This window comes from Paramisgurnus dabryanus, chromosome 6 (assembly GCF_030506205.2).
Source record: "Paramisgurnus dabryanus chromosome 6, PD_genome_1.1, whole genome shotgun sequence".
NCBI lineage: Eukaryota > Metazoa > Chordata > Actinopteri > Cypriniformes > Cobitidae > Paramisgurnus > Paramisgurnus dabryanus.
This window is the reverse complement of record NC_133342.1, coordinates 17710954-17736001: the sequence shown is the minus strand read 5'-3', so window position 1 is coordinate 17736001 and position 25048 is coordinate 17710954. Positions and strand designations below refer to the sequence as shown.

The 25048-nt window shown below is 38.5% G+C and overlaps 1 protein-coding gene across 1 annotated transcript; it reads right to left on the bottom strand.

Moving 5' to 3' along the window:
* Positions 1 to 251: 251 nt before the first annotated feature.
* On the bottom strand, positions 252 to 24779 carry xpr1b (xenotropic and polytropic retrovirus receptor 1b). Its single transcript, XM_065269120.2, has 15 exons — positions 24367 to 24779; positions 19531 to 19582; positions 11731 to 11832; positions 9146 to 9366; positions 8795 to 8944; positions 8607 to 8690; positions 8431 to 8512; positions 8143 to 8339; positions 6902 to 7081; positions 6581 to 6749; positions 3940 to 4134; positions 3666 to 3826; positions 3430 to 3569; positions 2959 to 3180; positions 252 to 1823 (listed from the first exon to the last, which is right to left on the bottom strand). The coding sequence occupies exons 1-15, from the start codon at positions 24433 to 24435 to the stop codon at positions 1769 to 1771; spliced, it is 2079 nt and encodes a 692-aa protein (XP_065125192.1). The 5' UTR covers positions 24436 to 24779; the 3' UTR covers positions 252 to 1768.
* Between the last annotated feature and the right edge of the window lie 269 nt (positions 24780 to 25048).

Below are 25048 nucleotides of genomic sequence, written 5' to 3'. Positions count from 1 at the left end.
TCTCATTTCAGTTCGCCTTGTGGACTTCAGAGGCTTCAGCCTTCAAATACCGAGTATTGCCTTGAAAGTCCGTGGCCTTAGAAGGATCCAGACCCTGAATTGGGATGCAACCACAGTGTCACCATTTACAGCCTATAATCCGAGCAGGAAAAGATAAAGCTGGAGCCAGATACAGTGGATTTCTCCAATCGCTAAATGGAACGAAGCAAATCCAACAGATAGATAGATAAGAAAATAGATGAGCGACCATCCACAGAGAAACCCTTTATTTTTGGTCCAACTGTTTACTTGGGACAGTAGTACATGACATGGTACATGAGCTGGCGAGTGTTGAGTATTGCAGCTTAGTTGATCCCATGAATATTCCCATGAAGCAAAGCTTCTGTTAACCACCCAGACCGATTTAACACGTAAATCCACTGCCTCCACGTTTACCTGGATCATCTATGTGTGATTATATAAAGAATGTAACAACTCTCAGCCGTAATCTGTGTACCTGTTGTACACAAGTCGTATTGTTCACAGATGGTCTAGGCTTTCAGAGGTACAAGTACACGTTTATAAATATGAGAACTACCTCGATTCTCAAAAGGCACAACTATTCTTAAAACCACTCTTACCTTAATTATCACATCAACTCGCGTGCAACAATTACCTAAGAGAGGTTTTATGAATAATTGTCCTTATGCTTGTTTTATGAATGAGGTGCAAAGACACTTCAATAGAAACCCTCAGGTGGCTTTTGAGACACAGGTTAGGCAAAAATAAGATCACAGACATGGAATGCTACTTAGGTGGAATGTGAAAATGGAATAATAAGGGACAGTGTGCACATCACTATGCATCAATAAAACAATACATAAGAGCAGGTGTTTTGTGAGATAATGAAAAAAGAACATAAACCACTTTTCTTAGGGAATGTTTAAGATATTTGGCTAAAATATGTTTTTCTCACCTAGCACCAGTTTTTCAAATTGCATTGAATTGATGCTTCAAAACACACATCCAGAGAATGTCTTCAAACAAAAACAGGGTATATAGATAGGGTACATTTGGCATTTAAAACCAGGTAGCGACCCTGGTGTATTAAATCACTTTTAAAAAGCCTGTATTGTTCATTCAGAGCCACCTGAGGGTTGTTCAAAAGCATCCTAGCTGAAGACATCTAGAGTCAGTTAAATCTCCTTATTTTAAGCAACTTTCAAGGCATTTGACCTTAACATAAATAACAATGAAATACACATTCAAAAAAGAAAAAGAAGGAAAAAAGGAGTAATTGCTTTTTCTTGAATGAGGGTTAGCCAGTCCGTGTCTGCTAACCAGACAAGTGTCTGCTACATGAATGTCTTTATTCCCCCATCCTTAAAGTCTTTGGAGACAACGTGTTCAAACTGACTGTTTGAGCATGAGTGTGGTAATAAAGTGTTCGTATCCACAGCCAGTATGGTTTCAATGATTGAAGTTCAAGTGGTTTATGAACTGACATACATATAATGCGCTGTCCTTTAAATCCTTTTGGTTTCTTCCACACATTGGACCTCCAAAAAGTGATCAAGGCAGTAATCAAAACTATTACAGTAACTAAGTGGCAAACGCTCCTGTCGTGAGCTTGTATGCGTGTGCGAGTCAGTAAAGTCTCGGTGTGAAATGTGTCGGTGTAGTCAGGCAGCTTTGTGATGGATTGACTGGTAGCTTTTAAAGAGTTGAGGCTCACGGAGTTCTATGGTCCTTTATAAAAGACTTTCTCAAGCCACTGAGGACGCAGGGGTCAGGTGTCATCATCTGTGTCATCTATAAGGACCTTGGTGTCTCTGACCTTCGACCTGAGAAGAGAGCAGAGAACGTGGAGTAGTAATCCAAGAAATGTATCACTGTGAAATGATTTGTATGATAATGCAGAGCAGGGGTCTTAAAGGGCCGCCTTTAAACTCATGGGTATTAAAGGGATAGTTCACCCAAAATAGGACTTTGTTGTTATTTATTCTTAGCGGAGTTTACGGAAGTTACGTGTTGACCACGAAAGCTGCTTGTTTATGTTGTTACTGCTGAAACCATCTATAGGTTTAGAACAACATGACAGAATTTGTATTTTTGGGTCAACTATCCCTTTAATACTGTACACTAAGTGCCGTTAATTTACAACTAGATATTTTTTGCGTAGATACAAAAGAGAAACCCGTATTTATATAAAATGTATACAGAAACTGATTTAAATTCATTATTAAAAGTTGGTTTCTATTGTGTATGTGTCATTAGAGCAGGGTTCCCAAACCTTAGTCAACTTAAAATTCAAGGACCTTTCAAGGACTTTCCAGGTCCAATACCCTCAAATTCAAGGACTAAATGCGAGGACACATTTTAAGTGAGAGCAAGGTTACATCGTGTTACCTTTTAAGATACGTTTTTACAGTTCCTTTTGAGGGAACTTGCGCTGCGTCACTGCGTGACCTTTGGGGACGCCTCCAGGGGTATGTGCAACCAATTCAACCAATGGTGAGGCTTAACGACAAAGACAGGGTGACGTGGGAGCCATGAAGTAACCGCTATCTGAAATATCGCCAAAGACGACGTAACAGGGACGCAGGAAGTATGGCAAGGGAGACGCAGCGTCTCGTCCCTTCTCAGGGAACAACAGTTATATACGTAGCCCGAGACTTTTCATGTGTCAAACACAACTACAATTTTGGTATGAATCAACATTCGCATACAGAACATATAAGCATTTAAAGTTAACAGTTTAGCACGTGTGCTTAAAGTCTAGAATTTTTATGATATTTTCCTACACTACACAGAGAATAATATGGATTTTTTTCCAGAAAACTTCAAGCAAAACGACCTGTATCTATGTATGTATATTTCCAAAAACTTTCCAGGGCCTTGATTTGAATCTTTCCTCCAGATTCACAAACTTTCAAGGACCCGTGGGAACCCTATTAGAGGCAATGATGTTGAACGTACTGTGAGGAGAGACGTGGTCTTCTCAAGGACATGCTGTAGCTCCTCTTCCAGTTCTTCTTTCCAAATCTGTTCCTTACACCATCCTCTTGGTCCATCATCTGCTCCAGCAGCGTTTGGTCATCTGCGTTTAGAGGTGCTACTGAAATGTCCCGCACCGCTCTGAACTCACCACAATTATTAAGATGTTCGTTCTCCAGACGGAAGAAGTTCCAAACGAAGCGCCTGATACAATGAGGGTAGGTCATTAAAAATGTCGATTGAAAAAACTTGAATGGGACATTTCATTTCACAAAAACTTGACTTCACGTTATGACTAGCAATGCCTTTTGCCATGAATATATTTATACTGTACAGTCATTTTATTTAAATAGCATTTTTTTTTTTTATTAAATAGATCATTTATAAATTTTGTAATGGGGTAAGTTGATAAGTCAGGTGAATGAGCGTGCATGTATATAATATCACACTCACCTGAAGACCTCCAATGGTGCAAGGACAGTGCCCACAATATCTGAAGTATTCGGGTATGAAGTAAAAACCCCAAGAGTAAGAGGAATGGTCCATGCAAAGCGCAATATTACATCTTCTATTATGGCACAGTAGTAGTAAGCCTGTTCAGAGAACACGAGAAAATATCAATATTTCAGTGAGAATGCCGTTTTCTACATAAATATTTTGAAATCCTTGAGTTTAGTAACCATTCTTACCTTCTGTGGATATACGATCTCCTCTCTGAGGAGTGTGTTCTCCCCTGCATTACGGTCAAACAGACCCCAGTCCATCTTCAGGTCCCACAATAAGGTGTAGCAGGAGTTTATTATCTTGCAGGCAATCAGGATGTAAAAGAAAACTTGACCTTCATCTGTTCCTAAAGAGAACAGATAGAAAAAAAGAAGCTATAAATCAGACAGGGGGGACAGGAAACATTATGTTGGGTAAATAAACAATAACCCAAACAACCAGGTAAAGAATGTTACTTACTTTCGTGTGTTTTATAAAGAGCAGAAAAGATGACCACGAAGAAAGTAGTGGAGTATTTGCCTGCGTTGACCAGGTGAGGAAAGGCACGCTTTGAGTCCCGATAACGCCTCAGGCACTGCACAAACCGGAACCAGGCAGGCAAACACTGGATTACAGCTCGTACTCCGTATGAATACGAGTGACAAATCCGTCCATCTAATTGGAAGACAAAAGCACATCAGCCTGATGAACCTTAAAGGAACGTTTTGGGTTCGGCACATTTTAGCGTAGGGACCACCAAACCAATGGCAACAAAGTAGCGCAGACTGTGAGGGCGACTCACATTGCCTGTGTTCTGGCTGTGTCTGGGTCCAAAGTTGCCCAGATACATCAAACGGATGGTGGCCAAGTAGCATGTCCGTCCTGCTTTTTGGACCAGCAGGTGCCATTAGCACCCATTACTCAAAATGGAAAACCGGACGATCTAATGGCTGCAGTGATACACAACAAACAAAGCAAGTGCTTGCTTACCAGTTTCACAAAAATCTTGCTCACCACAGAGGATTCGTAATATATCTGTAATGTCTAATGAGCCGTATCACATATTGGAGTAAGAGATGCAAAAAAAATTAAATGAGCGTTTTTTTCATTTGCTTGCAACGTCACTTACGTTCATCATCTTTTGCACTGGTTGGCTATGCCAAAATCCGACTCCCGATTGTAAACCACCCCAATAAAACCAGAGGATGACTGACTTTAGCGGACATGAAAACCCCAAAAAAATGTATCAGATGATGCTCAAAACCTGCTCAACCATTGGCTTGGAGTGTACCTAGCTTTAGACACAGTAAGGTGATTATACACTGTGTACAAGGTGATCACACATTGTCAACAGCAGAAATCTCCAACCTTTTTGTAAGCAAGGGCTTCCACAATGAATGAAGCAATCTGGAGGGCTTCTTTTTGATAAAGTCTACTCAAACCTTTTTTGTATTACACATTTTATTTTACTTGTTTATATGTTTTATCATTGTTTAAACTTTTAACATTCATAAAAAAGCCAAGCTAATACAAAAAATATGTAATAAATAAATATTAGTAGAATTAACAGAATGTGCTTTGATGGGCAACTAACAGACAACATGTTGGAGACCACTGGTCTACAGTAATTCCATCATTAAGGGTTGTGTACACCAAAACTTTTACGCCCGCGGCCGGCGCATGTTTTCAATTGTTTCCAATGGAAGCTCGGCGTTTTTCAAATAAGCCAGCAGCTAGCGGGTTTTTTCCGCGCTGAAAACTGCCGCTCGGCCCTGAGCGTCGAGAGTTGAAAGAGATTCAACTTTGGGAGAAAAGCTCCGCTCGTCAATGTCAGTTCTCACACGGCCGCCCAATCACAGTGGAGGAGGGGCGGGACATTACCACAGCAACCAACCGGCTCGCAGCTGAAGTATCACAGATACCAAAGTGCTCAGCTGAAAAAAGCTGGCACTCAGCTGAAAAACAGCTGGCATTTGGCGCCCTCAAGGCGTTTTCAGCCGCGTTTAAAAGTTTTGGTGTGTCCAGCCCCTAACTCTTTCCCCGCCATTGACGAGTTATTGTTGATGCACTTACCCAATTTATGAAAAAAACTGAAGCCAAAACGTTATTTACTAATTTTAAACTGTGTGTATGTTTTGATAATCGTTCTGAATCTGATCTATAACAAAATTCCTTCACAAAAATGCAATAATTTTAGCTTTTTGCAAAAAAAAAAATTTTTTTAAAGAAAAATACACATATTTAAGAGTTTATAAGCAGAGAAAAACATATATAGGTATAATGACACATTTCCCCCCCCCCCCGTTTTGTTTATTTATTGTTTTTTTTTTAAAGAAGAGGGTCTGTTCTTTCATTTGATATTTGTATGTTTATATATTTTTAGAAGAACATTTCCCTGGAAGGCATTTTGTGAAACTTTTGTGAAAATAAAAAAAAATGCTGGTGAGCAACTTTTCAAAAAATGGCTGGCAGGGAATGAGTTAATAACCAAGAGTTAAGTGGTGTGACCTAAATAAGCTCCATATTTTTGTTTTAAACTCTTTAGATAAGGGGTTCTCAACATGTATTCCTTCAACCCCCTCCCACCCCCCCATTGTCCACAATAATGTTTGAAGGCCCCCCACTCATAATTTTTAGCAAATAAAATATACTTCAGCTTGGCATAACTAGTCTAGGGGTGTGCAAGATTTAACTTTTGCGATATCTTTGTTGTTGTTTTAACAATGTGCACAATTATATTATCGAGTATATTACTTGCTTTTCAAAAACCAGCCTTCAGTGCCCACAAATTCAATTTGCAAGGACTTTCAGAGCATGCTGTAGCAGCATATTTGATGTGGGGCATGTGTATGGCTTCAACGTCATATTCATTTTTAATACTTAAGCCGATCGTGCTATTTGCAATTTTTTATGTTGCGAGTGGAGGACATGCACAGGCCGGACATGGTTTTTCCCATGTCTGTCACAAATCGGGGATGCGTGTGAGGGAACACACAGAGAACAGTGACATATAAAGGGAAGTTCCTTGAGACATTAGTGTTTTTCTGACTAATACAGTCAATTCAAAATAACTGGTTGAGAAACACTGGATACAACACCTGGATAGTGACAAACAACTCACCATTTAAAATCTCTATCTGTCCATAAGTCGTCTTCCAGTCCAGCTCCATGCCGTAGAAGCACATCATGTACTCTAGGTCCATTAAAACCACTACTAGAGAGTTCAACTGGTCCGCCAGCCAGAAATCTGCAAAGCCAACTCTGTGGAATGGAGCTGTAACCACTCGAAACTACATAAAAAAGATGGAAAATGAATTGGGAGAAGAAACATTAAATGAAGCATATTCAATCCAACCTAACAGAATGCTAATAATACTCCTGAGTTTATGAAAAAGCACACGCTTTATTGAATAAAACTGCATGGGTTCCTCCTGATTCTTACCAGCAATTTGAGCAGCCAAAAGCGAGATTTGTAGTAGCAGGTTTTGAAAGGGTTGATGAGGAATAAAAAGAAGAATCCATAGAGCGCGAGAGGGTTTGCTTGTATGGGGATTTTTATGTCCTTAGCGAAGAGGCAGGACAAAATACTGACACACCAAAGAACACCGAGAAAACCAGCAATCTAGATGGAAACAAAAAGTTACATAAATCTGTCTCTTCAAATGTAATATAGCTTTCAGCATGATAAAAAAAATGTGATTGGTGCACCTCACTGCTAATTACTTAAGTCAAAAACTAGCAGTCACAATAATCCTTAAATAACAAAAACAGTTTACTTTTTTAATAAAGTTAAATTAAGAGTACGAATCAAAGAATCAACAGGATTTTGAACAACCTTTCATTCAAAATGTAAATTTTCGTTTCAATTGTTTGAAGGCGGGGTGCACGATTTTTGAAAAACACTTTGGAAAAAGAGTCAGGTCGAGTACCAAAACACACCTGTAGCCAATCAGCAGTAAGAGGTGTGTCTACTAATAACATCGTTGCCTGGGTTGCGTTTGTGTGGGGCAGGTCTATCGAAAAAAGGTCCAGATTCTATTGCGGTAGGGGTGTGTTTGTTTAGGTGACTTCAGACGGTAACATTGGCTTTCAGAGATCATGCACCCCGCCTTTAATTAACTGAATCAAAAATATAATAAAAACTTGCAAAGAAACTGCATTTAATTGAAATCTTATTATTATCATCTGAAGATTACTTAGGAGTGATATAGATATAAACAATCATTTTATGCCAAAGATAGAAGTGTAGTCCCGCTTTTATGCATATGTGAGGGTCTGCTTACAGTGCGCAAATTTAGTTATCAGAATAGTATGTGCACATTACAGCACACCACCGGATTTTTGTAACTGTGCATACTTTGTATACATAGGTCACACATGTGCGTACAGGAGGATGTAGTATGTATCCCAGGATATGCATTGCATTTAAATAAACTATGTTTTGCATTTGACCGTGCAAATCTACGTATACAGACTATACTCCATGCTTAAGCATATTAAACCAATGTCATTGTAACACTATTGTAAAATGCCATAACATACACCCCCACTATATCATACTTTCATAAAATAGCTTCATTCATGCATACCATGTGGTTTAAAATAACCCTTTGTATGGCATTAAAAGGCTATAAATAACATATACTTTACTGCACTGAGCTCAGAAGAGAGATCTCTTGTTACCTCAAAGAGATGTTGGTGGGACAGGTTGTTCCGAGGGTTGAGCTCGAATATTAGAACGTGGTTCACACCAGCCTGCCTCCAGCCATATGTGTTGATGCCCAACAAGAAAAGGAACTCGATGAGCAGGAAACCTCCTCGATAAATTCTTACCAGAGGCCACACATTCTTCTCTTCTCCTGTTACCAGCTTTACAACACCTGCGCATGTGCAAAACATGATGAAAACATGGTAAAACAACAGAACCCTTGGCTAAGGCAAGATCTGCTGGAAGAGTTTAAAACGGTCTACCTGTGATGATGACTGTGACAATTAAAGCGACAAAGACTCCACAATACAGTCCAACTCTGAAAGTCGTCCATGATGGTGCGGGCTACATAAAAGACAGAACAAGCGTCAATGATAGGCCTTTTCTGATCCAATAAGAAAAGTGAAGGTTAAACGGTAAAGGTTATAGGATGTCATACCTGTGCTGCACCCAGTGGAGGCACCCGTAATCTTTTCATGGCTCTCTGTCTGTCTCCTCCTTCCAGCTCTGTGGTAACAAGGGCCTGGAGGTTTGAAAAACATGTCATTAAAAAAAACTAACCACTGCTAGTTACATAGTCAGTCATAGTCTGACTTTTTTTAATGTGGGGAGATTGCCGTACAGTACCTCGGTTTCAGAGATGAGCTGGGTGATCTTCTTGCATGTGTAAAAAGGAGCCACTTCAACGTGGGCCACACGCCAATCTGCCCCTCGCACCGTCTCAAAGATTTTGTCATGTTTCTTTAAAATCTTCCGAAAGCCTGTGAAGTTTAGATTCTGAAAGAAAGAAACCAATAAAAAATCCACTTAACATGAATACTAACAAAACCACTGCTGAGAGAATCAGAGAAACCAGAGAGCCAATTAAAAATTAGCAACGCTTAACTGACAAGACTGGATAGAAAAATTATTGTAATGCATTGTGGGACCAACAAAAACATTCATTACTCTGTTACAAAACGTCATGTGTTTTCAGACCTGATAGTTCTGAAGCAGGATGAGGCTGAGGTAAAACTCGCTGAAGGCCAGCTGCAGGTCTTTGATATTGCGATGTTTACTGCGCTCCTGATGCGAGAGGTGGAAGACAGCGCGCCGTCGCCGTAGGCCCGGAGCTCGGCTGCTTTCCCGTTGCGCATCCAGAGACGACTGCAGCTCATTCTGTAGAGTGGCAAAACGTCGCTGGGCTTCTGCAAGCTTTTCTGTTTCATAAATAAAGACAAAACATTGTTAAAAGTCAGTCTGTAATGCACATTATTCACATTATTACATAAAAATGTTTGTCTTTGTACATTTTTGTTGTAAACTTTCTCTGCATCGCATTTAACAAAACAGCTTTTTGACTGATGTCATCAATGCCGATTGTTCTGAGTGTACGTAAAGCCCGGTTTTCACAATTAAATCCATCATAAACCATTTTCCCATTTCACTTTGGAATATGTATTGTTGCATTGTCCAGCATAAAAGACTCTCATTCTGGTGTAATAATCAAGGACTTTGCTGCCGTAACATGGCCGCAGCAGGCACAATGATATTACGCCGCCGAAAATAGTCTCCCTAGTAACTTTCAATGGCAGGGGACTATTTTCGGGCATTGCGTAATATTATTGCGCCTTCTGCAGCCATGTTATGGCAGCAAAGTGTTTGATTACTACACTAAAATGAGAGCAGGGTTTCCTGTAGCATATTTCAGTTAAGGCGGCCTGCCTAAGCTTGGAAACCCTACCGCCTTAACTAGCTCGTCCAAAAAAAAGTGCATCTCGGAGAATAGCGCGTACGCGCATCACACCGTATGCGGGGACGCGTGCCACACGGCCGAAATAAGAAAGACGTGGTCTGGACCATCACTGTCTGGAGGATAACTAGCCAGTTGATAAAACAATGTTGATAAAACAGTTGATAAAACAGCGCAGACGTGCTTCACACCGCGAGCGTGCATGCGCACCACACGGCTGAAATGAGATAAGACGTGGTCTGTCATGTCTGGAGGATAGCCAGTTGATAAAACATGTGTCCGTGAGAACTGTAAGTGGACTTATGTTTTGGGGTTATTCAAGCCTGTTATTGTATTAGTCTATAGTTCTTCTAATTTTAAAGTAAGTTAGCTGGTGAATTTGTTGTTTGACAACCTGCTAAGGTTTCACATGCCTGTTGATTAGATATAATTGTTGAGCGCTCTTGCTCACTTTATTCATGTGCATTATTTACATGCTACAGTTACACTCCTTTAAGATAATGTAATTAATAGTGGAAATTCTGGAAAATAATCAGGTTTTGCCATTTTTACGCTATCTATCATCATTCGCCAGACGTTCTACAACATCTGGTTTAGTTTGTGTTTATTAACCCTTTAGTTTCACTTCATCACGCAGCTATTCCCATTAGAGGTATCTGTTTAAAACTTTTAAATTCATTAATAATCAAGTATGTGTTCATTTTTTGTCATAGTTTCTTCAAAATTAAGTTTTGAGTGTTTTATAAATATTTTATTTATTTATTTAATTAAAATATTTTAATTTTCAACAAGAAGCATACGCCGCCCCTTTAATTGCCACGCTCTTGGCCCTAAGCTGCCCGCCCAACCCTACCACCTTAACTGACAAATTTTCTGCAGGAAACCCTGAAAGTATAGTTCCTAGCCATATCTGCTTGGTTATTTTTTAGGTGCGATGCTAATGGACTAATCAGATTATATGGATTGTGCTAAGATATTCTACATGTGCTAGCACCACACTCTGAGATCGGCCGAATGGATTCCAAGACGGTAAGAATCAAATGTTTAACTCTATTGGAGCTGGAAAATTAACATTTTTTTAAAAAGGTGTAGTGTCCCTTTAACAGGCTATGTGTTTTATCACAATGAGATGGACAGCCTAGTATAATAGTTATTAAAGCAACACTATGTAGTTTTTTTTACCTTTAAATAATCTCTCTAAAAATATTTCAGTGATAGAACAACTTTTAACTGGACAAATTGTACTGTTGCTGCAACCTGAGCAGCCTCCTAGCTGCTACAAGCACACTCTGAAAGTGGCGGTGGAGGGTAGGAAACACAGCCCCGCCCCTCCCCCTGCCTGCAGAAGAGTGTCTGATACCAGGCACTGTTGCGCTTTTCAACCACATGGGGGAGCTGTAAGTCATTTTTACATGGAAACTACATAGTGTTGCTTTAAATCTAGATAAACTGCAGGTTAAAAAAATGTATTGCATGCCATATGAAAAGTATAAAAAAAAGTAGAAAACCAAACTGGTTCCCTTTGACTTAGTATTTTCAAATTAAAGCATTTTCTTTATAAAAGACGAAAGTTGGTCTTCAAAAAGCATTTTCCAAAAGGAAAAAATTTGGGAGGGCGCGTCTTATAATCAGGGTTGTCTTATATTATGAACAATACGGTAATGGAAGTTCTGTCTCTCACAGTGTTGCCAAGTTTTAATGTCTGTGTTACTGAAGTTTTATCTTGGTGCAAAGGGTGATTTGTGACTGTAAATACCAACGACATGAAATATGGAAACAACTTGGAACTGATGCAAACTGTGAGACAAGTGCAATGTTTACACATTGTTACCTGAATAGAAAGTGTTGATTTTGGCCAGCTCTTTTTCACATGTTTGGAAGAACTTTTCCTCAAACTTGGCATAGTATCTCTTGACTGTGTCTTCATCTGTGACTAAAAGCAAGAAGCAAGTGTGAAAAAGTCAAAAAGACACAAAACTATTTAGCAACATGTGATGCTAAACAGACAGACAGAAGAAACCTGTGGAAAACCTAGAAAGCAAACATCTTTTATTATGTTGTGTGTGTGTGTTTGATAGATGGATGGGAAAAATAAGCAGTGAACCTCAGCAATAAATTAGATACATGCGACTCACTGTGATAGTGTACTGGCACTTTTCTATTGCATCGTACCCCATGGTTTGGGTCGGGTCAGCTTACTTTTGGGGGCTTTTCCACTGAGTGCAGTACGTAGTACCCAATACTTTTTTTAGTACCACCTCGGCTTGGGTTCCAAGCGAACCGAACAAAAACGTGACGTGAAAACACTGTAGATTACTGATTGGCCTGAGAGAAAAGTCACGACCAGCGTCATCACTATAATGTAAAAAATTTGCTTTACCTTCATGCTAGCTTGCACTGTCTCAAGTAAACCGGTTGTCATCTGTGCTTTGCTGTATGTGCCCAAAGGCCCTTTTAGCAATGAAAAACATCCACAGGTTGAGAACCAGGAACACCATAACAGTTTTTTTCCAGACTTACAGTTTGGGGCAGCACATTCGCGATGCGCACGTCGGCAAATATGCTTAAATTAAACTTAAATGAAGGTTACAGAAACTGTCATGTGAGACAGAGGTAGTGATAAACACGATGTGCAAACATCTATTTGTGGTGGTCAATTTTAATTGTGTGTGTTACTAAACTCGATGGAAAAGCTAACCAAGCTGACCCGACCTGACTCAAACCAAACCGTGGGTACAATGCAATGGAAAAGCACCATAACTATGACCTCTGGATCAAAATTACTGGCTAAAAAGTAGCCACAGAAAATCTTATTCTTAGTTGACATCTCAATTTCTGAGATGACTAGCACTGGGAGAGGCTCAAGTCATTGTGTGCATTTAGTCTTTATTTCATCACAACAACAGCCAATTAAACGTTTCATTCTTACAAACAGTACAAAGAAACAACAAATCCCTCCATCCTAATGCAGAGGGATCTTTGTTGCTAATAAAAAACGTACATTAAAATACACTTGTTACCGTGATAATATCATCTGTTTTCAAGTTCCACAGGGTGAGAAGTGCCAGTCAAAGCTAATGAAGTAAATGCGTTTTCAAATCACAACAATAATAACAGTTTGTGTCATAACTTCAAACATTTACGCTTCGAGGGTGGAAGAAATGACTCTGTTTCTGTTGACAGTAAATAGAGTGACACTATAGAGACTGTGTGACATTTCTCCTCTGATAAACAAAACACAGATCGAGTGTGGCTGATACTGTCCAGACAGACAGGCCATGACTCAACGTGACTGCTAATAAGCACAAGTGCTCCATTGAGCAAAAACACTCCCAGACTTTAGGAAATGACTCACTGCTTATAATAACATTTTTAGAAGTATTGTTTCCAACTAATTTGAGTTGGGGTTTTCACAACTGTCAAGTGGGGAGATGCGCTATGAATGTAACACTTACGTATGGTCAGACTGAAATCTTGTATGCTAAGTGATAGACAAGGACGTTTTCTTTGCATACATCACTACACACATCTATCTGGTGTATTCGTACAGCAAGTACTGTCCTCTGAGGAAACTCTCAGCGGTGTTTGTCGCAACAGTACAGTTACAGTAAAACAACTTCCCATTAAAACAGCACAAAAACATCCCATAATCCTACACTTTCAAAACAAGTCAGTTTGACTGACCAGATCCTGTTACCAGCATCAGCTGTGTCAAACAAAAAAATAGTGGTTTTTACTATTTTAAAAAACATGTTGTTCCAATCTGCCTGAAATAATGTAAAAGTGTCTAAGTATTTAAAAGACAACAGAGGTACCTTTAGTAAGTTTATTGTAAGGCCAAGTATAGAAGATAATAACTGGTTTAATAACAAACAAAATGTGTGATGAGTACTGTTCCAGTGTTAAAACTGGTTTGCACCAGATCTACAGTAGGGAATCTCTCTGTGTTGTGGTTTGAGTAACCCTCCCAAGTGAGACCTTTCGTTGGGTCATTGTGTCTGGCCTGTTATGAAAACACACAGCTCAGTTTCATATCTGCTCAGCAGGGATGAACATACACAGCTTTCTCTTTCAGCTGGAGATCCTGGGAGAGAAAATAAACCGTCTTTACGCTTGGGAAATTAGCTTGGGAACTTTTCCAGTGAATAAGAGAACATTATAGTAAGACTTTGCAAATCTACACTCTCAGAGAAAAGGTAGAAGGAGGTACAAAAGTTGTCACCTTTTCAAAAAGTACACTTTTGCACCTAAAAGGTACATACTTGTACCTCAAAGGTACATATCTGTACCAAAATAGTAGATATAAGGACCTTTTTTAAAAGGTATTTTGCACCTTTTTTCAAAGAGTGTCCAACACACAACACTGCACTTTCTGTACTTGTTATAGACCAGGCCAAATAATTGGCCAATTTTATACAATTTTGAGATTCATGCCATCAACTGAATTATTGACCAATTAACAGAAGTACTTCTGTTAATTACTGTCAGGTTTAAAACAAACAGCATTGACGATGGATAATACATTTCTTTAATTTAAGGCTGGGATGCTTAATCTCGATTCATACTGTCTGATTCTGAATCGAAAAGTCAATATTATGCACAGCTCTTTCATGTATTATGGCTCTTTGATCAGTAGGAAGTCCTCATCGATCAAAAAATCAATGTGTTTAAGTCGTTTATAACAATGACAAAGCAACTCTCATCAAACATAATCATAAAAATGTTTTGCCATCATAAAAAATACCTGTAAAGGTTTGATGAACAGTGATATAAATATGCTTATAGGCATTTCGTGGAGCTGTGTGTTTAAATCATAGACAGTAAATAAAATGGACACGGCGACCTCATTGGATTCAACGGAGACAAGTGAAGTCAATTAGAAGCATGCACTTCCTAGGTGGTCGAGCGTACTGCGCAGACTCAAACTGAGCTTGATGATGTAGATGTGACGTGAGGAACCTGTCTGACAATTGTAAGTCTTCTAATAGCTGTGCCAAGAGCACATTTTGGTAAGTATTCTGATTAATAATTTTGTCATTTTGCATAGGATTTATTTATTTTAAAATTTTATTTTATTAGATTGCCTGCAAGCTTCTCCTCCTGTCCATATGGCAATTTCTCTACTGTGCGACAGAGGGGCTGTTTACACTTGGTATTAAGATGTGTTTTCATCGATCGGATCACAAGTGGACGAGAGAGACACATTACGTTTACACCTGGTATTTAAATCCGTCTCTTTTGTCCACTTTCGACCGCTTCTGTCCTGAATACTGTGAGGGGACGGTCTGTGAGACGGTGGGCGAGTCTCTCTGCTGTCATTTAAACGCGAGCGGGAGTAATTATGAGTTTATATGGACCCAAACTAATATTATGTCGGAGGCCGCTGCTTGTTTAGCAAGTATACATGCTGCACAGTGTTTTGTACGTTTATATGTTGGAGCTTTCTCTGAATTTTCAGCGCAATTGATGAAATAGGATCGCGCAACTTTCACGCTTTCAAAACGAAACTACGGAGAACACCCGCAGTAGTTTTATCAATGAAAGGCTAAAAATAGCGCAGTTCACCGTCTGTTCACGCCAGAAGTCAAAAAAGACGTAAAACTTGTGTTTAATACCTCAGATTAGAAAAATGGGCGGAGCGAAGGCGGTCGCGTGTGGCTGTTCGAACACATTCAACCACATCTTCGTACCGCAACTCCAAAGCGATCCGATCGAAAGTGGTTTCGACTACCTCTGGATGTGGTTGAAAGTGGTCGAAAGTGGACGCGTTCAAAACGTTTTGAACACCATTTACACCTGGCATTAATGTCGTCCACTTGTGATCCGATCGACGAAAACGCATGTTAATGCCAAGTGTAAACAGCCTCAGAGAGTAGCAGGTTATGATGCAATCGTTAGTTTATTTTTACAAAAACCGCTTCTACTGGGCCATAACGTAAGATACAAGTTAATGGAGCATTTTATACATTTTCGTGTTTCTTTAGAAATAATTAATGGACAAACGGAGTCTTTAAATGCCTCAGATGTAAAGTTATTCACTGTCAAAGTGACGCCAAAATGGAATGCTAACAGCAGGTGGGGGTCCACTAATTAATGGCGGAGCCTGGGAAGCTTTAATAAAATATGAAACCCTGCCCCCCTGGTTTAAATAGTACTACTTCTGCAGCACATATTGAGTTTCTGCACGAGAGCGCCCTCTGGGTTTTGGATGTAGCCGCATTTCAGTGTAATCCATTGAGAAGCATTGCAAGCAGAATTGCACTATCCAGTCCTTCAAGAAAAACCTGTGATTTGTGATTGTTGCAGCTTTTAATGATGTTCACGTCACATAATCACGTCACTTCATAACGTTCCAATGGCAACAGGGGACATGGCTGCACTTGTGTGAAGTAAATGCATAATTTTTCAACTTTCTGCTAAGATATATGTGATTTTGCTACGGAAATGTGGGGACTATGAAATCATGCAAGCCCCGCATATTTTGCACAAGGAAATCTGCAAATTTATGCTGTGAAAGTACGGCGTATTTGAAAAAATGTAACCCCCGCATAAATATGCAGACTTTGGATGATTATGCGTTGAATCCACTGATCTATATAAATGACTGGATTGCGCATAGAACGCTTGACGTAACTGCGTGACGTGAAGCCAGCGCAGCGTTCAAGCCGCCATCTTGGTATACCCAACCAGCAGAGAGCGTCATTGACTTCCATTCAAAATCATGATCAAAATTTACCCCCTTTACAGCGTATCAGTTACACAAGGTTAATTTTTAGGATATGTGTACGTTAATTATTTGTTAATTCTGGTGTTATTTGCAATGTTTATGTTTTAATCGGGCAGGATAATAGATTTATAAAAAAACGTTAAGGTGAGTGTGTCTGCTGCATTTGTTAATGACACGGGTATAAATAAAGTTTTTTTGACATTCAGCTACACTGTGACGGTCAGCATTATTTCTCTAAATAAGTTTAGGTAACTTGTAAGTTTAGATAACATAATTACAAAACTAGCAAATTATTGCATGCACATACGGTACAAAGCATGATTATTTATTTAGATTTCAGAATGAGCACGTTTATTGTCATTAATACTAAATATGCTGTGGTCTGTCTGCTGATCTGATACTGTAATAAAGATGAATGTATAATAACTGATTAAAACGCAAAATGTACAACTTTCAGTAAATAACTATGTACATGCTTTGGACGTTTGTGTTGTAATAATGTACAGGGTAACTTCAGATATAAAAACGAAGACGAGTAAAGTGATGTTTTATCATTAAAATCTGATAACGTCCATTGATTTAATAGAACGTTTGGGTATACCAACATGGCGGCGCGGTGGCTTCACAAGTGTGACGTCATGCGCAATCCAGTCATTTATATAGATCAGTGGTTGAATCATGCGATCCCATAATCATGTTTTTCTGGAGGGACTAACTATCGTCCCTGGCCTACTTAAATTTTTGAAATACAGTGTAAACAGGTGTTTATTTAGTTAGGTCAACCACAACTTTTGGCATTTGCGTTAAATTCAAACAAAACTAGCTAAAACATTATTATGCAGCTTGGGTGTTGACTGCATAATGGGGTGAAACCAGTCATTTCCATTAAGAAATCTAGAGATGATCTCACTCCCAAAAGTGTAAAGCACTGACAAATGAAGACCGTCATATTCAGAACTCAGCACGCTAAAACTCTTCAAATTACACGTTTCTGACTTCATACGCCGGCATTTTTAACATTCGTCATCAGAAAAATCAGCATCTTATTAACCAAAACCCTGCTTGTGTAATTTTCCTTTTGAAATCATAGCTTCACTTAAACAATCCCATTAACTACCCCTACCACCACCCAGAAAAGCCACAAACGTTGACAGAAGATTACAGTTATTTCTAGATAATCACAACTACCTTCATCCCACAGCTTAGCAAAACACTCGGTGTGCACTATTATGGCTTTCTGAGCGCTTTAGCACTATTGTAAGAAATATGGGCATCTGAATGTGTGTGTGCTGTAACCTTTGGATCTAAATCATTGCTTATCTGTGAGCTGGAACAAGCCGTATAAGGTTCCCATCAGCTATTGGTCTTTGGCTGAGTCCCGGGAGCTCTAATAGATAGCAGGACATTACAACTGAGACAAAGGTTTTTTTATCACTTATGTTTAGGTGATAATATCCTGACAAAGCAATTCAATTACACGCTGGTGCCAGGGATAACTATGATTCACATGCCTTTAGTAGCTGGGTATCTTTACACTGACGGACTGCAGGTCAGTGTACGGCATCTTCAGGTGGATACTGCTATCATACAAAGACAAAGGAATTTGTGTTGTTTGATATACGGGGGTTTGTCAGACATAAAAACTGTCAGCTTGTAGTCATGTGTGATGCCGTTGGAGTTGATTGACATCTTAGTTGAATGTAAAGCCTTGGTGTGAAATGTGGACTTGGAGCTACTCTTGCACCAGCAAGTAAGCTTGACCTTGGGGACTTTTTGTGGATATAGGACTGTGCTGAACCATCATATATTGTAATACTTTTTCTCATTATGTTGTAATGATCCTTCAAACCTGCTTATTAATCCATAATCACGCAATGACAAGCAGCTAAAATATTGCAGTGTGTTACTGTAACTAAATCAGCACAAACTCAGAGACCGGTGTTTCTTATACAGAGCACAAAATATGAGTTGCAACTGATGCATGACTTGTGTATCACAATGTGTATTACATTGTTTATTATCAAACATTAGATTGTTCTGTCTTGTATACAGCATGTTTACAGTACAAGTATTGAAGCTATTCTGTTGGCCACTAAATGTAAAACACTGTAAATGCACAAAATTCTTAAAGGGTTAAATTTTATTTAAAATCATTACAGAGTCATTTCAGCCCATCATTTAGGCCTACAATTACTGATATGCAAGCAAGAAGACAGAAAAGTACCATGACATCAAATGAGATGCTGTAGCTGCTGAAACAGCACAAACTGAACCCAAAACAAAGCGTTATATATGAAAACATACAGGTGAATGAGGCCTTGAAACCATTGGCAATTGTATGTTGTTGTACAAACACCAGTGACATGCAAGCAAAGCATTTTTAGAATATACCATTACACGCGATTTAATGAAAATATGGACACGTGGAAAAATGAAAAATAACATGGGCTCTAATTAGAGATGCTAACTCGGCTTTCTGCTCTGTTCTTATCTGATAAAAGTGTGACACCCTATGACAGAGTGAATTTACAACACCCAAGGCTAACCTTTGCCCCTCCCCTTATAATGATTACTTTGACTGTTTAATAAATTGGAAATAATATATGTTGGCTAATATATGTAAAAACAACTCAGGGGTTGAAGAGAGGGAGAGAATCAAATTAAAAGATTTAACCACAGAAATGGACCAAACCCACCTTTTACAAATTCAATCTACTTTGATTGAATCATTGACAAAGGAGTGAAAAACTTGTCTCCTCTAAATACCAATCATTTATGCTTGTGGGTTAAATTTAGTTAAAGTTTCCAAAATAAAGTTAAAGTGTAAGTTTTCTGGGTTGATGTGGATTTTCTATGCATCCATGGGGGCAACATAAGAAATAGTGTATGTGCAGAATCATTTACCGTCAACTGATGGGGCTTGATCCTGGGCAGCATACAACATATCTTTAAAAGCCTGTAAAGAAAAGAAGATTATGAGAGGTCAAACAATTGGAAATTTCATATTACACAGCAGCATGTGACTGGACCAGTGCCCATGCTGACTGACAAGGGAACTTCTGCCAGGATACAGATGGAGTGAGACAGCATAGGAATGAGTTTTTGAGAACAGAAGAGGAAGTACTAAAAACATGATAGAGGAAATTACTGTTTTTAACTTTGTTCCATGATCTACATTTCTAGAATCTAGGATTGGATACACCCTCTATGGAAACTGCAAGGTGTCCTTGAAAAATACATAAAACAGCAAAAAAAGAGGACAATGCATTGGATACAATGGAGAAGAACCTTACAGGCTTTACAATAAGCATGAGTTATTGGGTTGTATTGTGTTTTTATATCTAGCTGTGTGAAGAAATTATGTAGGCCTGTTTTGCACATGAAGGCCTATTGTCTCACAGACTGAGCCCATGGTACTTGAGTAACTTATTTCTCTAAGTTTGTGAAGTTAAATTTTTCTTTAACAGCACAGTTGGTCAAAGATCATATACTGTCACTGAGGAACATGTAGAGGCAGTCATTTTGCCTGTGGAAGTCAAATCAATAACAACACAATCAATATTTTGCTGGCCCTCTGTTAGTGATCACTCATCACTGTTACACTAAAGTATATTGACAGTAAAAAGTGACAAAAAACAACAGCTACTGACCATAACAACAGCTGGCACTGGCCTATTCTGAATAACATGACTTCCCGATATAACAGACCCAATAACAAGTAGTAAGACTGGAAAAGCAAAGCTAAACCCATCAAAACAAAACCCATTCATTTATGGCTAAAAACCCAAATATGCTATAATGATTGGCGAAACATAAATGCACTTAAGAGTTATGTTTAATTGTAATACGCATTCACCTATTATAACTCAGGCTGCAGTAGAATCAAATAATCAGGTGAATTCAAAACATTGCTACATGTAATTATAACGTTTTGAATACAAATTTAAATAAAAGGCAGACTTTTTTCATCTGATGATGTTTTCAACTACTAATAAAAGTAAAAAACCATAAACATAACCAAATTCATTCTGGAGAGTTTCCTCTACATTCAGCTTAAAAAAATGTGACCACAAGATCAACCCAACCTTAGCAAATGACACGAATTATAGCATGGCAATGGTGTGGTACAAATATAGACCTTAGACACCATATTTAAATTTTCTTGAACTAAAAATGTAATTGTAAGGGATAGTACAGTATGCTGCACATACAGTTGTGGACAAAATAGGCATTCTGGGTAAATATGAGGCTGAACAAAGAGAGCTGTGAAAATAAATCTACAATGTTTCACTTATTAATTAAAACAATTCACAAAAATCCAATATTTCATTGATAAAAAATATTTGAAAGTGTGGGGGAAAATGTTTTTCCTTAAATAGACGTTGATGAAGAGCTTGCCTCGAAATGTTACCTACATGCTATGCAATAGTTTTAAATAATAAAATCTTTGATACTTTTGGAGCTTTGGTGTTGCCGACTTTGCATTCTTATACTTTTTTTTTGTCAAGCACCCAACTAAGATTGATGTATGTGCTTTTGCCTGCTTCTTCTCAAATAAGGGGGGCCCACAATTATTGGCCCCCCTTCACTTAATACCTCTATTTGCAAGAATAACAGCTCTGAGTCTATAATGTCTGATGATGTTGAAGAATTCATGACACATGATCTCTTAGATTATTCCTCCATTCAGAATTTCTCCAGACCCTTCAAATGTTGATGCTCTCTCCTCTTCAGTTCACTCCAGTCATTTTTTGTATGGTTCAGGTTAGGGAACTGGGATGGAGGTGGCAGAACCTTGATTTTTGTGCTTAGTGACCAATTTTTTTTAAATTTATTTTGGTGTTTGCTTTGAACCAATTTCTTGATTGAAGATTTAACCACAACCCATTATAAGATTTTTAGCAGAGCAAGTCAGGTTTTTACCAATTTTATCTGTTGGTATTAGATATAATACATGATGCCATGTATCTGAATAAGATGTCCAGGACCTCTCATATAAAAGTAGAATCACAACAATAAAGATTCAGAGGTTAAATACATGAAGTGCATTTTAATCCTGTGCGCACAAAAGCTATCTTGTGTTCCTGCTGCCAATAAACTCTTTTTCATTTCATTTGGCCACAGAACCCAGTCATGTTTAAGTTTTAGTACGCATAAGGAATATGCTGGAGTTTGTTTTTGCATGAGAGCAAAGAATTTTTTCTAAAACTCTTTCCCAAACAACTTGTGGTTATGATCGTGCTATTTTCTTTTTAAGCTTTCTGACCCCAAGATTTAACTGATTTCTAAAGATCTCCATCTGTGATCCTTGGAGAATCTTTGGCCACTTAAATTATTCTCCTTGCTGAGCATTAATACAATACTGTATAGACAAACGTCCTCTTTCAGGCAGATTTGCAACATCTCCAGTCTTCGTTATTGCCCTGATTGTGAAAATAGATTTTTGTCTTTTGCTGAACATCAAAACTATAGTCTTTGGGTTAACCCATTGTGATAAATGAATTAGTGGTTTTGGGCTTTGTGTTACTTTATATTTATCCCCTGTGAAACAGGAAGTCATGACTGGACAACAACATGTTTCTAGTCACATTGGTGTAACGTTGTATTTTTGTGACTTTTTTATTTAAAGCTTTATTTTCACAACTTTTTTTGCTCATATTTACCAGGAGTAGAATGTTTTTGTCCACAACTGTATGTCATATGACATCACATCTTTTAACAGCTCATGTTATTCAGAGTTGATTTTTATCTGGGGAGCTGAACTAAATGAACTCATGACCCTGACAAAGGTCCACTATTGTGAGACAGTCTGCAGCAGGTAATGCCACCATGCAAATAGTGTACAGCCGTCACAACAAAACATTTTAATATTTTAGAGTTACAGCTTGAAGTTTGAAATCAATTTGATGAGAGAAACCAACAGTTAGATGAAATCATAATTAGACTATAATTATATGCATGCAAATTCTAACCAACAGCAGTTTTGCAATAGCAATGTTCCTGTTTTTCAACTAGTACAACAATGCATTAGCAGCTAAAAAAGGTCTTGGGTTCGATCCCAGAAATGCACTGTAAATCACTTTGAGTAAAAGCATAAAGGCATAAACCCAAATAAATGTATGTTTTGCAATTGTCGAATGAAGGTCAAAACCTACTACCAAAACAAACTTCTGTAAAAAACACTGGCTCAGAGGGAACTGACAAGATCATGGCCCAGGAGGGAGAAATCTGGCAGTGGGATGAGGGATGTTTACTTGTTTTACCAGCAGTCCCGCACAGCTCTGCACACAGGCCAGTCTATACTGCGTTCCCACGACCAAGGATATGCTGTTTAACTCGCAGTCAGTCTTGCCTCTGTAGTCTCCACTGTATAACACAGCTACTATAATGTGTAGTTTAAAACTATTTATTTCACTTCTCATCTTTCTGGACATCAGGAATCATGTGATAACCCACACAGAAAACCAGAAAATCAGCAGAAATGGTCATATCTCTAAATTTGCTGACATCAGCTTTGTCGAGACTGTGTGACGCAAATTAAAGGTCACAGCAAAAGCTTACAATATAACAACAAATCAAGACTATAGGTCTTAAGTAATAAAAAATAGAGAATAAAAGATCTCCACAATATTGAAATAATGGCAGGAAGACATTTCAGACATTTTAGTGAAATTGGCAGTAAAGATGTAGAAAATAAAACCCTTTTACAAATGTTATCTTTAACACCATTTATATGTGATTTGGGCACATATACAACCACATCAACCAAAAATACATTGTGTTTAACTCTCAAATACGAATGATGACTAATTAATTAGCAAAATGGCTGAGGGGAAGCAATAATCTCATTATGTCTAGGCCATTAAACCCTGAAGGAGCTCCAGAACACTAAAGCCCTGTCGACTCAAACCTGGCCCACTGTAAGAGACAAAGAAAACTGCCTCCTGTGCACTCATGTGAAATCATTTAATTTTGTAACCTGTAAAGCATTGCTTTTCCAATGTCGGTATGAGAATATATATTTGTTGCAGAATAATGACATCCTACAGGTAATCACTGACAAGAAAAACATGGTTTTGCAAGTCAAAGTAATACAATCTGAACACACATGCTCACTGTAATGTTAACCTCACTGCCTCTCCAAAGTAAACTGTGCAAAAATATGATAGCACAATTTAACCAACTCAGTGATAGATTTTGGTTAATTTTATAACAAAGCTTGATTAACCAATTTACACTCCAAATTGTTTAAGAATAACGAGAATTGGATTAAATATATAAGTTAGTGTTGCATAAAAGCATAACGTTACAGTGGCTTCCATTCAACCATATATCAAGATGTGCACCCAAAACATCGGATTCAACTGGCTGATCATGAGTGGATCAGCATGTAAACTAACGTTATCCTTTAAGTGATAAAGGTGTTAAACCTTTATACATCAGTATGATCAGTATACCTATATAATAAACACATCAGATTTGATCACGAGCAATGCGAGACATCTGGACTGATTCACCTGCATCACTGATTTTCACATTGAATAGCATTAAAGCTACCAGCTGTTAGCTTTCATTTACAGACAAACATACAGACACATGACAGTTTTCAATCAGATAAATTCAGAGATAAATATGTCCCCAGTCGAGTATAAAAAACAACCGTTGATTTTTACGACTAGTTGACCCAGATAAAAAGAAACTGAGGTAAATTTTTAACGTTAGGTTTTCTTCGACTCTTACCTCATATTGAATGTATTGCTTCCTCCACTCCGGTGTGATGTGAGCAGACAGGTGCTCGGTAAATTTCATTTTTATTTATATTTCAAGATGTTTTGTCTGAGGAGAGAGTCGCGCTGCTGGAAAATTACCAGTGAATCATCGCGAGTTGAAAAGCGCCCTCAGATTAACGTCTGTTTTCGCCGCTCCGCGACACACATTTTCAGGGTAAATATAGTTACATTTACAAACAATAGACCTGAATGTTCCTCATTATCCCCTCGTGTGTTTGTAAAGTACTGCGGGACGTTGGCAGTAGTGGTTCAAAGGGCTAAAGGAGCTCTAGACAGTTGCTCTTTCTGTCTGATATCTGAGGCTGAAGCTCCTGTGGCCGCCATCATTCTCGGAGTGTGACGTCACAGCGCGTCACGAGAGTAGATGTTTTCCAGCTCGCGCTGAGTTAGCTCGTGGCTCTCAAAATAATTACGATGCATTTTAGATTTATCAAAAGAAGCTCGGACTGTTTTAACAACACGTTCTCATTACACAAAAATGCATTTGAATTCATGTCATTTTCCGGTATTAGCTTGTTTATGTGACAGTAAGCTGGGTGACATTTCTTAACAGCGTAGGAGGCCATGCCTCAATCTGCAAAGCATTTCCAAAACAAAAAGATGCATGCTGCAATATTCAAATAAAGCGTTGT

What these genes read in the sequence shown, in the direction of transcription:
- xpr1b (XM_065269120.2), bottom strand. Translation starts at nt 24,435, where the DNA reads ATGAAATTTACCGAGCACCTGTCTGCTCACATCACACCGGAGTGGAGG. An exon ending in AGCAATACATTCAATATGAG is followed by an intron (nt 19,583 to 24,366) that starts GTAAGAGTCGAA and finishes TTTTCTTTACAG; the next exon opens with GCTTTTAAAGATATGTTGTA. An exon ending in GCACCATTGGAGGTCTTCAG is followed by an intron (nt 3,181 to 3,429) that starts GTGAGTGTGATA and finishes TCATTGTATCAG; the next exon opens with GCGCTTCGTTTGGAACTTCT.